The sequence below is a fragment of the Stegodyphus dumicola genome, chromosome 5, assembly GCF_044657685.1.
Source record: "Stegodyphus dumicola isolate Sdum_Otavi_A_Nest chromosome 5, ASM4465768v1".
NCBI classification, from domain to species: domain Eukaryota; kingdom Metazoa; phylum Arthropoda; class Arachnida; order Araneae; family Eresidae; genus Stegodyphus; species Stegodyphus dumicola.
The window spans coordinates 18,618,825-18,636,911 of record NC_140772.1 but is presented as its reverse complement, the minus strand read 5'-3'; the positions used below and the strand labels follow the sequence as shown (position 1 = coordinate 18,636,911).

At 35.4% G+C, this 18,087-nt stretch overlaps 1 protein-coding gene across 1 annotated transcript in view; it reads left to right on the top strand.

Moving 5' to 3' along the window:
* The window catches only part of LOC118195192 (uncharacterized), a 456,481-nt gene that overhangs the window by 301,905 nt on the left and 136,489 nt on the right, over positions 1 to 18,087 (top strand). Inside the window, exons 7-9 of the mRNA XM_085816481.1 lie at positions 5,894 to 5,982; positions 12,642 to 12,747; positions 17,431 to 17,585. Coding sequence (XP_085672607.1) covers positions 5,894 to 5,982; positions 12,642 to 12,747; positions 17,431 to 17,585 — 350 coding nt within the window. The remainder of the gene's footprint in view (positions 1 to 5,893; positions 5,983 to 12,641; positions 12,748 to 17,430; positions 17,586 to 18,087) is intronic.

Below are 18,087 nucleotides of genomic sequence, written 5' to 3'. Positions count from 1 at the left end.
CGCCACTGGTAGAGGTATTATGTTATTTTCAGAGGCTTTGTACGGGAAGAATCTGGATTGCTTTTCCCAGGATTAGAATTTCGGATTTTCTGATGGCCAGCCAGCTGTGCTATCAATTATATTATTAAAAATGAGTAATGTCCTCACTTGTATTCAAACTCCAGATCTTCCTATTCTCAGCCAAACGTGCTAGTAATAATCTCCCAAGAGCGCGCAATGAAGGCGAAAATTCCTTGTATTGTTACCCTACTGCCCTCAACGATAGGTTGGGAAAGTAAGAGATCCAGTCACCAAACCCAAGTATTGACAATTCATCATCTACCACAAGGGCGCCACTGGTAGAGGTATTATGTTATTTTCAGAGGCTTTGTACGGGAAGAATCTGGATTGCTTTTCCCAGGATTAGAATTTCGGATTTTCTGATGGCCAGCCAGCTGTGCTATCAATTATATTATTAAAAATGAGCAATGTCCTCACTTGTATTCAAACTCCAGATCTTCCGATTTTCAGCCAAACGTGCTAGTAATGACCTCCCAAGAGCACGCTTTTCCCAGGATTAGAATTTCGGATTTCCTGATGGCCAGCCAGCTGTACTATCAATTATACCACAAGAGGACATAGTGGAAAAGGTGTAAATTCCTCATAATGTTTTTCCAAACAGTTTCTTTTAGGTATAATTATAATTTCTTATTAAAGGCAAATTAAAATAATTCAAATAATACAATTTTTTGTTTACAAATATTTTAATATAAATATTATGTTTGTTATTGGTATATAATTGATTTACATTACGTTGTAAAAACGAAGTCTCGTTTCGCATTATTTGAGAGTTCTTACCAAATCATTTAATACTTTCTCCTTCTGCTACAATAAATTTAAATGGGAAGTTATTGTTTTGTAAAACTTCATTAATTATTTAATTAAAATAATCAGCTCATATCTAAATTCTAATTGCTGTATAAAATCTAAAGGATAGAGTAGCATTGTCCATTATGTCTGATGCCGGTTTTATTGAATATACTTTACGCGTTAGCGATTGAGCATAGTGTAAAATTTAGGAAGAGAAATAAGAAAATTGTTATTAAAACACCTTTACAAAAAAATTTAAGGTTACATTTTCGAAGTTGAATCTTAAATGTAAGTCATTCCTTTTAAGTAAATACACCTACTAATAATATGTAATTTGTTTTGGTTTTAATGTCTAATATTTACAAATAAAAATAATCACTATTAATATGAGACAAAACAACTTTCGAATTTAATTACCATGAAATATTAATCTCCTTCTGGCTAATTTAATTAAAATCTAACTATTTTTTATAAAAAGCAAGAGAAAAGTTACTTGATAAAATTTCCTTACGTTATATTTGCTTTAAACAGCTCATTTCTCCCGAAAAATAATTAATTCTCTGAGTCTCTGTTCATTAATAAACTTAATTATTTCTTTTAAATATTTACTGAATTCATAGAAAGAAAATTAAACTCCTAAATTCGTAATTTCTCGTTTTGTTATGACACCTGTGCTTCAACAAAAGTAGCTTCATTTCCTCTAAAAGGTAAAAGGATTATAAATTAATTAAGGGGACTCATACACCTTAAAACCCATAAGATGTTCGAATAGGTGACTGTCACGAGAATTGGGATAACTTATTTATTTTAAAAGTAATTACTACCAACTTTTACAGCTGACTACATAATATAGCTGCTTTCTGAAATAGTCATCAGAAAGTTTGTGTTGCCATAAATATTTTTATAATTTAATCCGCTTTGTGACAACATTTTTCGTCATGTTTCCAACTTGCGCGCGCAGTTTAAAACATTCTGTTTCATAATTTAATTCCATATTTAATATATACCTTTTATAACATTTGGAAATTAATGTGAACCTAAAATTCTAAAAATTCCATGTCAAATTTTTATTTTATTTGGAGTTGAGTTTATAAAATGTATTTTATTAAAAAAATTTGTAATGTTTCCGTCCATAAAATTTTTCATTACTAAAATATTCATCAGTTTGTTGGTTCAGTTAGAAAATAGTGCCCATATATAGAATTCCATCAAATTTCAAGTATGTACCATCAGCCATTTTTAAAATATCATGCGCGCAAGATGGAAACATGGCGAAATATTTTGTCACAAAGAGGATTAAATTATAAAAATATTTGTGGCAACACAAACTTTCTAGTTACTAGTTTCCGAAGCAACTATATTATGTAGTCAGCTGTAAAAAGTTGGAAGTAATTGCTTTTAAAATAAATAAAATATCTCAATTTCTGCAACAGTCACATATTCGAAGATCATGAGGGGTTTAAGGTGTATGAGTCCCCTTAATTAAAGACTATGTGTATACTGGTTCTCCGAGAATGATTAGGGAATCTAAAAAAAATCTTTAAGATGTATGTGTTATGTACATAAAATTCCATTAACATTAATTTTGATTACACGAAAACAATTTCTACCCGCTTGAATTTCAGCTGTATTTCACATTTTTCAAAAATCCCACTGTTTTAAATATTCAACTTCATATCTGTTTTAACACATAAGACTGTGCATGTATATTAAAAAATTCTCTTTTAAAAGTATTCGAGACCTGCATTTTTGTGCATTCATGCTTTGAAAAATAATTCCTCCTCTTTTGTAATACTTCACTGAATCTGGTATTTGGCGAGAGTATATATGAACGTAAAGGGAAAAAAAAAATAGTGTTCTAAATCGCGACATTTCACCTGAGGATTTTGTGAAAGAATTTCTGGAATTTAATTCCTTTAAGCCTAACGCATCGATCTGTAAACGTTTGTTGAAATCGAAAGAAAATATCCAGCTATTTTAGATGTAACGATTACGTGCATTCGTAATGAAAATAAAAATTATATTCTGAAAAGAAAAAAAAAAGTTAGAAAAGTAAGATATTCTTTTATTGTTAATGCTTCTGAAAGCTAACTGAAAAGTTTTAAATACAGGTATTTTCATTAAATTTTCCTCTATTTACTGAAATTCTTTTGAGAACATATAAGCTCAAACTGTTTTCAAGTTTTAATTCTCTGGTACAACATTATTGATAACTTAAAATTTTCAGTTTAATGAGTTAAGCTTGTTTTATATTTCTATAGTTGAACAACTAGAAAAAACAATTGTGACTTTTTACAACATAGCCTTGTTACTTTCTTGAATATTCATGAATACTTTGGACGGAAAGCATTTTTGACTGATATTTTTATAACAGTGTGAAGAAGCTAGTAAAATAAAGAATAAAACTTAATGTCTAGAAAAGTTCGATTACAAAGCGAAGTATAAAGCATTTGTACTTTCAGAGTTTAACTTAACATGTTACTATTGAAAGCATCATGAGTACTAAAGAATTTTAAACCATGATAAAAGCATCGGCTTTTTTATTTTTAACCCCTCTAATTTAACATGCTAATATTTTTTGTGTATTTATTGTTTCTTTCATACGGTTTCGTAATAGATTGAATGCACACAGGTCCGACGATAGATTAATAACATTTATTTAATCAAAAGAAGCACTTCAACGTTCTGGAAAATTCCACTGAAATTCTCGTGCAGGTGTTCACAGTATCATAGAGTACAATCAGTCGTTACACTACAAGCTACTAAGAGCGTTAAACACAAAGCAATGCAAAGCGCATCTAAAAAGAAAGCTAATTCGTATACATCTCATTTTACGCGGAACTTACAACTCTCAGCACCAGTAACTAAGCAACTAAGAGCAGATGTTCTTTCTTCAGCTTTAAATAGTTTCAACCGGCTGCCAGGTATTTCTAGTAATTTCTACTTCTCGAATTACTGGAAAGCAATACAAAGGTGTAATTAAGGTTACAGCTAACATAGCGGTCAATTACATTTATTCAATTTCAATACATATTACTGTGATATAGGGAGCAGACCAAAATGTCGCCAAGTTTGGCAAGTCGCCAAAACCATTGCCAGCTTGGAGATATCTCGCCAAATTATCGAGATACCCATTTACTCAAAGTTAAATGCACTTACCCCTGTATTTTTAATTTTTTTCATAGCTTCTCTTTAGTTTTTTTTTTTTTTTTTTTTTTTTTTTTTTTTTTTTTTTTTTTTTGATGTTGCAAAGGAAATACAGCAATTTTACTGATAATTCTACTAAAATTACCTATCTAAGTACAAAATTCCTAATAATGTTACAGGTTGCGTTCTATTTATTGACCTAATGTCGATATTTACATTTCGCTTTCAACTATATAAAAAATCCATTGTTCTGATTATGCAGTATGTAGCGTATATTAAACACATTCGATTTAAAAGTCCGACACATAATGCAACTTAAATACGCTCTAATCAAGTAAGGTTTTGCATTCTAGAAGATGATTTCTTTAACACTCTGTAAAACAATGTAGTTTCCTTCAAAACATTTATTTAAAAAATACAAATATAAATTTTGAAGAGAAAGCAAAATAAAAGAGAGTGTTTATAAGCAGGGATAAGAACCTTTTTCGATTAGTGGGCCAGTTAAATTGCAGTTTATTATTTTTAGGTGTCAGGTGAGCCGCTTGTTATATTTCTTTTTAAAAATCATATTTATATCCCCGCTTTGGTTTCAATAATCACTAATGATTTCAAGAATAATTTGATTTCAATAATCCTTTAAAGAAGCAGAATTTTTAAATTTCCAAACTCTTTCTCATATTGTCTACATAAAAATGTTTAATTTTCAAAATTACTCTTTGCCCCCTTAGCAAAGTGTGATAATCACTGCTGTTTTTTAAAAGTTTTATGTGGTTTTTATTTAAAAATTCAGTTTTTGTTTGGTACAGAAGCCGTTTATCTTGTCACGTTTTTGATTATTATATTTAGAAAATCAAATTGTCTGAATCAGTAAAGGAGACTACAGTGTTGGTAGGTGCTCTCATTCGGAAAAACTCACTCTGCTATAGCTCGAAACATGAGGTTTGTTTCATACTACCTTCGTATTCAAATTTAGGTAACTATAACCGAAATTATATCATAATTTCTAATTTCTAATTTGGGTTCTCTCTTTACAACTCATCCCACTCATATACTCAGTCTCCACTACAGGAACTTTTCCCATGGTGGAGAGGGGCACTAGTCACCCTTCCGTCCTGGAAAATGGCAAATGGCCTCTTTTCTCGTGCTTGTTTCTGAATCTGCTTTAATGGCCGCTAATCTTGGAGGCTTTTTAAAAATGTTTTCGGCGAATGTAAGTGAATAAAAGTAATTGTGTGGCGTGCCACGGAAATGCCTAGCGTTTGTCACATAGTAGCATGGGTACCATAGGTTTGCCATACCTGGTCCCTTCGTTGGACTCTTCGTAGAGTTTAGTATGGTTTAGATAAACCACGCATGTCACGTCGACATTTACTAAAGATTCTTGCTGGCGACGACGTGCATATGTAAAATAAAGGATTCTTGAACTGTTTTTATCAACATTCCCGTTTTCTCACTTAAGAAATCAGACGAGGAAAATACACTATCAGATCCGCTGAATCTTGTCAAATAGCCTGTTTAAGAACGCTAAATATTCACTTAGGAACGTTTAGGAGCCTTCACGGTGGAACAAGAACCGAAACCATTTTGCAAGAACTAAAGTACCAAATATCTTATCTAGGGGTCACTTTAAGTACTAGAAATTAAATTTTATAACATGATGTTTTTGGCCTACTATAATCAAGAAATGCGAATTTCCAGCACTTTAATGACTACGAAGAATGTTTACTCAAATGATTGTTGAAATTCCTTAAAGTTATACCCATGCTGAACATCTATTATATCGTTCACTCCTGAATTTTTCCACAAACGTTGGCAAGTATGGAGCATCACGAATCTGTTTTCTTTTCCTAACAATGTTTTTATTATATTTCAGTTAATATGCCAATTTCTGTTCTAGGACGGAGCAAAACTTTACATGAGGCATCACAAAGTTCCTAAAGGTATGCAACGAAGAGTCCAACGTTGGTACGATTATTCTTGGTCAAGGTAAGTACACTTTTAAAAAGCCTTAATTAATTATACATCTCTCCCACTGCCGTAGATTTCTGTGGTGTTGTTTTCTTCGCTTTCTACACCACCACTCGCAAACAACCACTTCCGACAATAACTAGTCCTTCTGCCAATGTTGTTATTGTTCATGATGATAATGTCGTGTCTAGCAACTATATAACTCCGAAGCGGTCAAAGACAGCTTTTGTAACCTCGGCAGCTCTATCCGTATAAAGTAGGTCCACTGGGTCTTCAGTGCCGATGTTAAACAGTGTGGCCTGGATTGCTGGGCAGCTGAAGATGTGATGGCGAGACAGTGGGATGTCATCTGGGCAATGAGGACAAATGTTGGTGTAACTACGCTGTCCGTCTGCAGAAATCCTCATCCCTTTTAAGTCATTTGTCTGTAGTCATAGTCACTAACCACTATCTCGGTAGTGCGGCTGCTGAAAATTTGACTGTAATATTCTTTCCTAAGAAAACCACTTACTAATTTGATCGAGATCGTCAAAATCAGATAATCCTCTCGAGGTGACCATTTCCTTAAAGCAACAATTCTGAAATTTACCAGTATCTCAAGCAGAGTAAGTAAATATCGCACTAAACACCACAACGCTAAGATGGTCATCTCTACAGAAAAACAAAATTGCCTGGAAACATGGATTGTAGTCTTAGAAAGCATTCTTCGCATATTTTACTCGCAATCACCAAACATGTCTGAATTTTGATATCAGTTTTAAAATAATTTCAAGTACTATCTAAGTTAAGAAAATTAGCTGACAAACACATATTTTTATGGAATGTATTTTCCTTAAAACAAATTTTATTCCCATTTCCCCAATTTATTTTTCAGGCTCATTTTTAGCACAATGCATTTTAAATGATTCATTTCATTCCTGAACTATTTATATTATTTTTCTATTTTAAGTTTGTGTAGGGTAATATGATCAATTGTTTATAAATAATTACCGCCGTTAGTAAAATAGGATTTCCAGAACTTTTACAAAGTTAATGAAATGGGTCTCTGTTACGCCCTCAATATTCACTAAAACATACAAATTCAAATGAGCAGGGTTAGCAATGTTAAAATTTGAAGGAAATTCCGTGTATTTTAACAAAAAAAGTTAATTACGACAAAGGTGTTTGGAAAGTATTAGTATGTTTCATAAATCTGCTATTTTGTTTGTATCTTGAATTTCTTCTTCTAGACATGGTAATATTTGGGGAAGATTTAACTCATTTTCCCATGCTTGTTACCGAATCGTTCAAGTACCCTCTTGTTTGCATGGTGTAAAGTAGAGAGAAATCATAACCTGAGGTTCAAATTCGAAGTTTTGAAAGTTTGTGGGGCTTAGACTGGAACGCCGAACAGGTTTGAAAATTTATAGATGTATGAGGCCTATATTACATAAGGGCGTCTAAAATACCGTCGAGCGAAAAGTACTCTCTCGAAGATTGTGGTAAAATATGGAGCAGTAAGAGATTAGCTGGATACATACCCCGTGATTTTCTCCTTCGAAACTGCGACGGAGCTTCGCTTTACTGCGGGTGTAATTCTATTGTTTCGCTGTGGTGCACCATAAACAAAGTTCCCGATGTTGGAAAAACTAAAATTACAGATATGTTTGGGTCATTCCTGACGAAAGACCTACGGATTCCATTCCAGAAATGAATCAAACACACATGTGACAATTTATCTACTTTTAGTGAAATTAAGGAACAGCACTGGCGTTACTAGAGAAGGACAGACGGGGAGGTTCACCTTGAGGTGGTACATTTTTGGTACATCAAGCTTCAAAGTGTCCAGCCATTTGTAATAGCAGCATTACTTTTAGGACATACATTTGGTGAGCAGAAACAAGACAGAAATGATAATGATTCCGTTACGGATAAAACAGTATTAGTTATTAATTTTGCAGCTAGTCTATCGAAAATATTTACTGAGTATATAAACCCTCGAAATTTCTACAGTGCTAAATTTCTTATTGTTATAGAGTTAGATTATTTTAAAGCAGGAGACGTGAAAAACGAGCAGTACCCTCGCTGGGACTCGAACATGGATCTCTGGAATACGCACCGAGTGTGCTACCGTTAACACCACGAAGGCATGCTGGAAGGAGGGAGAAAATACATTATATACTCTCTCTTTTAAAGGGCGACTGGGGATTAGGAAACCCAGTAGGCAAATTATAGTCCACCACCTTTTAGTTCGGGCGTCACTGTAGTGTCATTAGGTTATTTTGAAGCAGGAGTACATGAAAAATGTGCAGTGCCTTCGCCGGGACTCGAACCCTAGACCTCTTGATACGCGCCGAGGTGCTACTTTCACACCATGAAGGCATGCTAGAAGAAGAGAGAGAATCCCTTATACTGTAACTAAAAATTCTGATATGTACACCACATGACTTCCTTGTACGGAATATTAAATTATACGCATTTTTTCTTGCATTTCATTTAAACTTATTGGATTTAATTAAATCTACTTCGCCGACAGCGCATAAACCACAATAGAATAAATAAATTCCTTAAAATTCACTCTTTTTGGTTACCATATCGACACTCTGGCACTAGGTTCACTTAACAGTCGTTCTATAACTCCGAATGCACAAAATATTTATCATTTAAAGAATTATCTAATCGTCGCCACATGTTTTATTCAAATACTATAATAAAGCTGGAATGATGTATAAAAGAAATTAAGCAACGAAAACAAAAAAGAAATAGTTTTTCACACGCGATTGAGTATTTCTCATTCAATTAATTCAGTTCTCATTACGCGACAAGGCAAAAATACATAAAAACTCAAAATATCTGTATTAAAAATTACGAAGTAAATCTTAAACACTTATTTCCTCGAAAAAATTCCAGAAAGGATTAAGCATGATTTAATTGGCAATAATAAATGAAGGCGTTATCTTTGTTGTTGCGAAGCTACGTTTCTCTAGATTGGCAACAAATCCACTAGTCTACTGTTTCAAATGTAAACAAACAATGGCCGCCATCAAGAAGAGGATTAGGCTTAGCGGCACTTAAACAAATTTAAAATTGTTGATAATTCTAAAAATATTGCATACAGATTTACTAAAGGCATAAAAACCTTAACCGGAAGATAAAAACAACATAATTCAATAATTTTTAAAGCAAAAAATGTACAATTTGCAAACATATAAGCGTAAAGAAACTGAGATCACTAAGCCGAGTAACAGAGTGGATATATATATAAATATATTTATATACGTTTGGCGCTGCCGATTGCAACCGAAATACGAGGTGCACATCTACATGTTATAGCAGTCCTATATACAAAATTTCAACGTTCTGAGGCTACTAGGTTTTTAGTTATGCGAGATACGTACGTACAAACGTTCGTACAGACGCCACGAAAATTTCTCTTCAGAATTCATTTTAAAGCAGTTTTATAATTTTTTTGGAGGAAAAGAGTCTTTTATTCTGTCCTTGCGTACAGATATTACGTATAAACGTCGTTAAATTGCATTCGAAAGCTGTGGAAATGGATATTTTCGTTGAAATATGCTGCCTGAAACTTTTCTCGATTACAATACTTCCTTTTTACTTCGTACAAGGAATTAAAAAAGAACTAATGGTTGTTATATTAACTGAAATTTTGTTTTATGAAAAACCTTATAAAGAATAGCTCTTTTTCGTGTGGCCTACCGACGTGTTAAACTACTTTTGTAAAATTCATAAAACTTTTATCGTTAATGTTATTTGAAATGTTTTTGTTAAATCCACGTGCATAATAAGTACTTCATAAACAGAATCATTTTGATATTTTAAAAATACGACAGAAGTTTATCAAGGTTTTTAACAATTTAAGGGAAATTAGCGAATCTTTCTATGATCTAGAAGATTACGTAATTACAATTACACCATAAATTGAAGATTTAACGAGAAAATAAAAGAAAAGGTTTTATTTTTCAAAAGCTTAACTGTGTTACGCTCTACCAAATTTAAATAGATTCCCAAATGTTAAGCTATTTATGAAAGCCATAAGTACATTAAAGCCATTGTAAAATTTGTTTCTTTTCACAAATACACGTTAACGAAAATTATTTTTCATCCGTAGTTTACCGGAGGGATTGCGCGTAATCCTAGCGTAAAGAAAATACTGTTAAAGAGATTGCATATTAAGACTACGAAAAGATGAACTGATCTTCCATTTTCCTGCATTCGCGTAACGAAAAATTATGATACGGTTGATGTGATCTAAATGCACTACTTTGCACAGTTTGTAATCTCTGCTTATTGGTTTATATGTAGAGAAGAATTAAAAACTGAAATCCTTTACCATGTAATTGGTTTAATTTTTCTTTTTTCGTTAAGTTAATTAAATGAGAAAATTAAGTATTTAAATTTGTGTTACATGTGCGAAGGCATTTTCTGTCTCCTTTCTGCACGCCTTCGTGGCGTAACGGTAGCATATTCGGCGCGTATTCGATCCAAGTCCAGCGATCGAGTCCTTGCAAGGGCATTGCATAATTTTTATGTATCTTGCTTCAAAAATACCTAATGTGTCTTCAGTGATACTCGAACAAACAAAACAAATGCTGGTGGATGATGATTCGTCACCACCAGGATTTGGCGATTGGATCCCCTAATCCCCAGTCGCGCTTCAAAAGTGGGAGTATATACGGTATTTCTAGTTTCTGCGTGCCTTCGTGGTGTAACGGTAACACACTCAGCGCTTATTCGATAGGCCCAGGCTCGTGTCCCGTCGAGGGCACTGCTCATTTTCCCATTCTCTAGCATAAATAAACTCTAATGTCTCCCCAATGTAAAAATTTTTCGTCGAATTTTTCATGAATGAAAGCTACTTCTAACAACACTGTTCCTATTAAACCTTTCCGGCAAGCTACCTTTTAAAGTTAGAGTTTTGATTTAAAAAAAAAAAGCTAGGCAGTCTAATTAGGCCTAGAGGAGTACACAAGTAAAATTTTGTGAAGATAGCACTTATCTTTTAATTCTGTGGGTGTGCCCAAAGTGGGCGCTTTGATTGAATAGAGCTTCGAAAAGAGTACTGAAACGAGCATTGTTGTCAAGGAACTGACCGATGAGATGCGGAGAAACAAAGAATACAGACTCTCAGTTGTCCTAAATTATCGGTGAGCCCGGTCTGGGCACACCTAAGGTTCGGCGTTCGATTTTAGGCAAGATTTCAAGGTAAAAATTTAAAACTAATATAGAATAAAGAGATTAGCATACAGACAAAAAAAATAACATAGAAATTTCTTTTCAAACAATTCCTTTTATACCCTGAAAACGTCTGGAAGATTTCTTTGAAAAATGAGGGTCTTAAAAAACTGCATGCTAGGCGCATATTCCAGAGATCCCCGGTTCGATTCCCGGGGTAGACGTTGCATATTTTTCATCTTTCTTGTTTCCAAAAAATCTTAATGTTCCTACAGTGGCTCCCGAACTAAAAGGGTGATGGATAATGAATCGCCACACCCAGAATTTGCGATTGGGGGTCCCTAAAACCCCTGTCGACCTTTAAAGGGGGAGCATATAAGGTATTTCTCCCACCTTCGTGGCGTGCCTTCGTGGTGTAGTGGTCTGCACGCTGGGCGCGTATTCCAGAGGTCCGCGGTTCAATTCCCGGCGAAGACGTTCAATGCCCGGCGAAGGCATATTTTTCATCTTGCCTGCTTCCAAAATACCTAATGTCTGTACAATATATGTGGTAATGTCGATTGCAATAAAAGAGGCAAGTGCACAAATAGATATTATAGCAGTCCCATGTATAAAATTTCAACGTTCTATGGCTATCGTTTTTGAGTTATACGAGACACATACATACATACATACATACATACGTAAGAACAGACGTCACAAAAATGGTCCTTTTTTAATCCATTTTAGAAACATTTTACCATCCGTTTTGGAAACAAGAGTCCTTTAGTCTGTTCATACGTACAGATTTCAAGCCAAAAATTCGTCCTAATAGATTCGGGAACGATGATTCAAAATGAGTATTTCCGGCTAAATATGGCACCCGAAGACTTAATTCGCGATTACAATAATTCTTCTGATTCGTACAAGAAAGTAAAAAGTGAAGAGTTTCAATTTTATACCATAAAAAGTATTAAATTGAGACGCCTTTGTTTCTTAGAGGAAAAATTTGAAACTGAAAATTTGAAAATGTTTATGTCATATGTCTCATTTTATTTTAACATGAAATTTAAGGAATTAATGTTAAATTAACATATTTGCAAACGATTTGCTGTCTATATGTATAAGATATGTATCATTTTTAGAATTGCGTTAAAGGTTAATTCAAATCAAAGCAATAATATAAGGGAACAACTATACAAAATTTGAAACCTACAACAACAGGATGTCAAATAAAGCATTTTCTTCTGCCCTTCACATCTCTGCAAAACTTCAAGAAGTTTTGGGCTTGAAAATTCTTAAACTAGAATTTAAACTCTTAAATGGGTTAAGCTCGAACATCCGTGGGACGAACAGCTTAAAGAGGGCATTCCTAAACTTGTTTTTTATAACCTTTCCAAAACCTCTTCTACCATCTCTAGGAGTTATGCGAGCTGTCAGTTCAAGACAACCGTATCTATTATGAACCTTTCGATTTCTTCCAACTGGCGATGACATAATTTTTTCTCTTTATGTCTCTACTTTAGGGGTCGGATGCAGGGAGGAGGGGACATTCACTCAGCTCTGGGCATTCTGCCTGACAAGCTGAAAACTGAACTGGCCATCCACGTCAACCTGAAGACCCTCAAAAAGGCAAGTTTTTCAGTTTTCTTTCCAGATTTAGCATACCTTTATGGTTTGAGGATGTTATATTAAGTCAAAATAATTCATAATAGACAGAAGTAAAATTTTAAATTACTTCTAAGTAATGAAACTATTAAATTGAAGCTCCGATAATCCGCAAGAATTATTTAACCAAAATGTACTGAAAAACTGTTATCTTAAATTAGAATGTATTCCCAAAAAAATTTAATTAGAAGCTAAATGTAGCATGAAGAAGAAGAGATAAATAACATGGAACCTTCCTCGGGAAATAAAGAATTCTTTTGTTAAAAACCCATCAAAATATTGTACATCGACAAGTTGTACATCCACAGGGGAAATATCATTTAAATGTTTTGCGCTGTTAAATAAAATAACAAAGAAATAACATTTTTAAAAAACCTCAAGTAGATTACAGAACACCTACGCGTGTTCCGTAATTTGGAACAGCGCATGTGCAGATAGATTTATTTGACAAAAGGGGCTGGAATTGAAATTCTGTATTCCTTAAGAGAAAATTTCTGTGTGTGCGTTTTTTTTAGTTCTTCTTTTTAACTCTGTCACGTTTTCAATTTTTGAATCTAGAATAATACTCTGTAATTATTTTTAAAATGTAAAAAATTTAATGTCTTAAGATATTATACATTTTAATATTTTAAGTTAGTGATCTTATTAAAGTAAGCGATATACATTGTATGCATACAGTGGATGGACAAAAATATGGAACCACCTTGTGAAATGCATGTTTGAAAAGAAAGATTGATTTTAATGAAATAAGTAGGTGGAGCTGGCGTTTTTGACTACTGACGCCACCTATACAACTTCGTAAATGTGCTAAACAGTTCAGTTGTTGTCGGAGTACTGTTATGTGAGGTTGTCATTGCATTATGTCAGAGTTAACAGACTTCGAACGTGGGCAAATTGTTGAAGCACGTATGGTAGGTGCTTCCGTAAGCAAGGTAGCCGAGGTGTTTAGTGTTTCAAGAGGTACTGTATCCAAGATTTATTCCGCATATTTGAAAAGCGGAAAAACATCATCTGCTAAATCACAGCGCGGACGAAAGTGTGTCCCGGGTGATCGCGACAGACGATCATTAAGGGCAATTGTGACGAAAAATAAGAAGACCACAGCTGCAAAAGTTACTGCTGAAATGAATGTTGTGTTACCGAACCCTGTGAGTACCAAAACAATTAGAAGGGAGCTTCATAAACAGGGAATTGCTGGTTGTGCTGCAATTGAGAAGACACTCATCAGTGATGCTAATGCCCTTAACAGGAAAAGGGGGTGTTTAAGTCATAAAGACTGGACTATAGAGCAGTGGAAGCGAGTAATATGGTCTGACGAGTCTTCTTTCACGTTGCTTCCCACTTCTGGCCGAGTTTACGTCTGGAGAACGCCATCTCAAGCCTATAATACAGACTGCTTGTTGCCAAGTGTAAAACATGGCGGGGGTTCTGTTATGGTTTGGGCAGCCATATCGTGGTTCTCTGCTAGCCCCATGATAACTGTGTCAGGGCACATGACTGCCAAGACTTATGTGAACATTTTGGCCTATCAAGTTCATCCATGGTACAAACTTTGTTCCCCGATGGTGATGGTGTCTTCCAAGACGACAAAGCCCCTGTTCACGCAGCTCACATTGTCCAGGACTGGTTTTCTGAGCACGAGGATGAGTTGTCCCATTTCCCCTGGCCACCACAGTCACCAGACCTGAATATTATCGAACCTTTGTGGTCTACATTGGAACGGAAAGTGCGTTCTCGTTATCCGCCGCCAACATCGTTATCTGAATTTACCACCGTTTTGCAGGAAGAATGGTATAATATTCCCTTGGCAAACATACAGGAACTGTATTTATCCATTCCGAGAAAACTGCAAGCTGTTTTGGATGTCAATGGGTTTCCTACACCATATTAAGCAAAGAAACATGTTTTTTCGGTCCATCGAAATTGGACCGTAGAGATCAGTGGAAACGGGTTCTTTCGAGTGACGAATCAAGGTTCACGCTTTACCGTTCCGATGGCAGGATCTGGGTCTGGCGTCTACCTAGAGAACGTCTCCTGCCAGAATGCATTGCGCCAACAGTCAAGTTCGGTGGAGGTGGAATTATGGTCTGGGGTGTTTCTCCTGGTATGGGCTGAGACCCTTGGTCCCCATTCATGGTAAGCTCAACTCCGATGCCTACTGCACTATTTTGGATGACAATGTGCTTCCTACGTTGTGGCAGTTTTACGGGTTGGACCCCTGTTACTTTCAGGACGACAATGCCAGTTGTCATGTTTCGACGTTAGCCAAGGCTTGGTATGGTGCCAATGGAGTTCATCGAATGGACTGGCCTGCCCAGAGTCCAGACCTGAACCCTATCGAGAACCTCTGAGACGAGTTGCATCGCCGAATTCAAGGGTGCACTACAAGTGCAAAATCGGTAAAGGAACTTCTATGTCTTCTCCAAGCCGAGTGGAAGAAAATACCACTAGCTGTCATACAAAGACTTGTGGAAAGTATGCCCCGGAAGGTCCACACTGTAATTACCTCTCGTGGAGGCTCTACCAACTATTGATTTTGAATAAAGTTAGTTTTACTTTTCTATCACAGGTTTCCAAATACTTATTTGGTAGTCAGTGTATTCTTCTAAGAGGTCTTTATGAAAATATTTGTGTGAGGCCCGGTGGCGCAGTGGCTAGCGCATCGCGCAGCAGCATCATAGGTCCGGAGTTCGAACGCCGGGCTGGGGAAGGTCGACTCAGCCTTTCATGCCTTGATTTCCATTCCTTGGGTTGATAAAATGAGTACCAAGTTCGCTTGGGGACTAAACACTGAGGGTCCTGCGACAAGCTTACCACTTGTTCAGGGCGTATGTTTACGCACCCCGGGGCCCACGGTCCAAAAACAGACTTCGGGGCACTACAGGACTTGGCCCATTAGTGCTGTTTTGCGCCACTGAGTTTTTAGCTATTTATGTGTCGCCTCCTGAAAATTTCGGAAAAAGCATTTTGTAAGCCCTTGGAGCAATTTTTCACGAAAAAGTGTAAGGACTCTCTAAATATTGGCTGCATTGGCTTCTCCAAGCCGAGTGGAAGAAAATACCACTAGCTGTCATACAAAGACTTGTGGAAAGCATGCCCCGGAGGGTCCATGCTGAAATTACCTCTCGTGGAAGCTCTACCAACTGTTGATTTTGAATAAAGTTAGTTTTTTTTTTCTACCACCAGGTGTCCAAATACTTATTGGTAGTCAGTGTATATTGCTTCACATAGTGTTTGTTTCCAATAATATTTGTCTGAAAGACCGCGAAGAGAATATGATTCAGTGCCTAAAATTCAAAGGACAGATGCACGACTGAAATGCAAAGGACAGATACATGTGCGGGCGCTGACAACAAAATGGAAAAATATTTTTGTGATTATTGTTGTAATTAATCACCCCCTATTCAACCAGATTGTTTCACATAGCTTTCGTCTCCCTGTAATATTTGTGATAAAGATCGCGAAGAGAATATGATTCAGTTCCTAAAATGCAAAGAATGGATGCACGACTTATGTGGTAGCATTGACGACAAAAGGAAAAAATATCTTTGTGATCATTGCTGTAATTAATCACCCCCTAGTCAACCAGATTGTTTCACATAGCTTTCGTCTCCCTGTAATATTTGTGATAAAGATCGCGAAGAGAATATGATTCAGTTCCTAAAATGCAAAGAATGGATGCACGACTTATGTGGTAGCATTGACGACAAAAGGAAGAAATATCTTTGTGATCATTGTTGTAATTAATCACCCCCTAGTCAACCGGATTGTTTCACATAGCTTTCGTTTCCCTGTAATATTTGTGTAATATTTGTGATAAAGATCGCGAAGGGAATATGATTCAATGTCTAAAATGCAAAAAATGGATGCACTAAAATGCAAAGAATGGATGTGGTGGCGCTGAGAACAAAATGAAAAAAGAATCTTTGTGATCATTGTTGTAATTAATCACCCCCTAGTCAACCAGATTGTTTCACATAGCTTTCGAATCCCTGTAATATTTGTGAGAAGGACCACGAAGAGAATAAGATTCAGTGCCTAAAATGCAAAGAATGGATGCACAGCTTTTGTCAGCGGCCCCACATGGCGCTGACAACAAAATGGGTGATCATTGTTGTAACTAATTGTATAAAAACATTAATTGAGAAAAAGAAAATCTTATCATGATTCTTCAATTTTAAGCGTAAGGCTTAAGCTAATTTAGTAATAAAGTAATTTAGTATGGCTTAAGCTATTGGTGGTATGATTTAGAATACTCGTTGTTTAAATAGTATTAAAGTCATGCTCAAATATTTTATTAATTTTATCCAAGAGAGAAGACTTTATAGAATATTATTGTAATACATATCAGGAACGACAACACAAGAGACCATTACCCCACATAATTTTTATATTATTCTTAGATCCTACGATTTATACCTAGTTTTTCTTAGGAGGGTACAATTTAAGCACTCTTTCTCTACTTAGCAATAGGAAACTGTACCTGTCGATGGGAGTATAATTCACTTGCAAAGCCTCACTATTTGTTTATTTATTCGAAAATAGTTTACCATTATTTGTGCTTTTACAAAATTGTATTTTCACGGCTTGCAAGTGATCTATTGTTTCCTGCTGATGCAAACAGCTTCACGTATTTAACTTCAACAGGTGAGCATCTTCCAGGAATGTCAACCAGAATTCCTGCACGATTTGGTCTTGAAGATGAAAGCATATATATTCACACCGGGGGATCTCGTTTGCAGAAAAGGAGAAGTTGCCCGAGAGATGTTTATAATTGCTGATGGGATCCTTCAGGTTATCAAGTGAGTACCTTGCAATGTCACTGTTAACTGTGCTAAATTTTGATAAACTGGTTTCTGCGAATTGCAGTGATTGACGATCTTGCACCAACAAGGGCTTAAGCTATTGGTGCTATAAACAAAAATTTAGTATGGCTTAAAGTTTCTAGCACCAAAAACGATGAACAAATGCAACAGGCATTAAGAGTGTTTGATCCATGTTATGATCTCTGAGTAGGGTAGTCTTCAGCGTCCACTGAAGATAGAGATATAATTTCATATTTTGAACAACTACTTGGCGATTTAATCTGTCAAGTACACTCATGTCCATAAATTAAGGATAATTCGGAGTCAGGCGGAAATCGAACTCTTAAATAAATATATCATCTGTAAAATCACTACACACATCTTCAAGAATCATATGCAAATTCCAGGAAGTAACCAGATGACACCGATGGTACGTCAGAATGACGAGAGTGTAAGAGAGTGATATATAAGGAATACAGGCAAAGAAGTAAAATTGTTC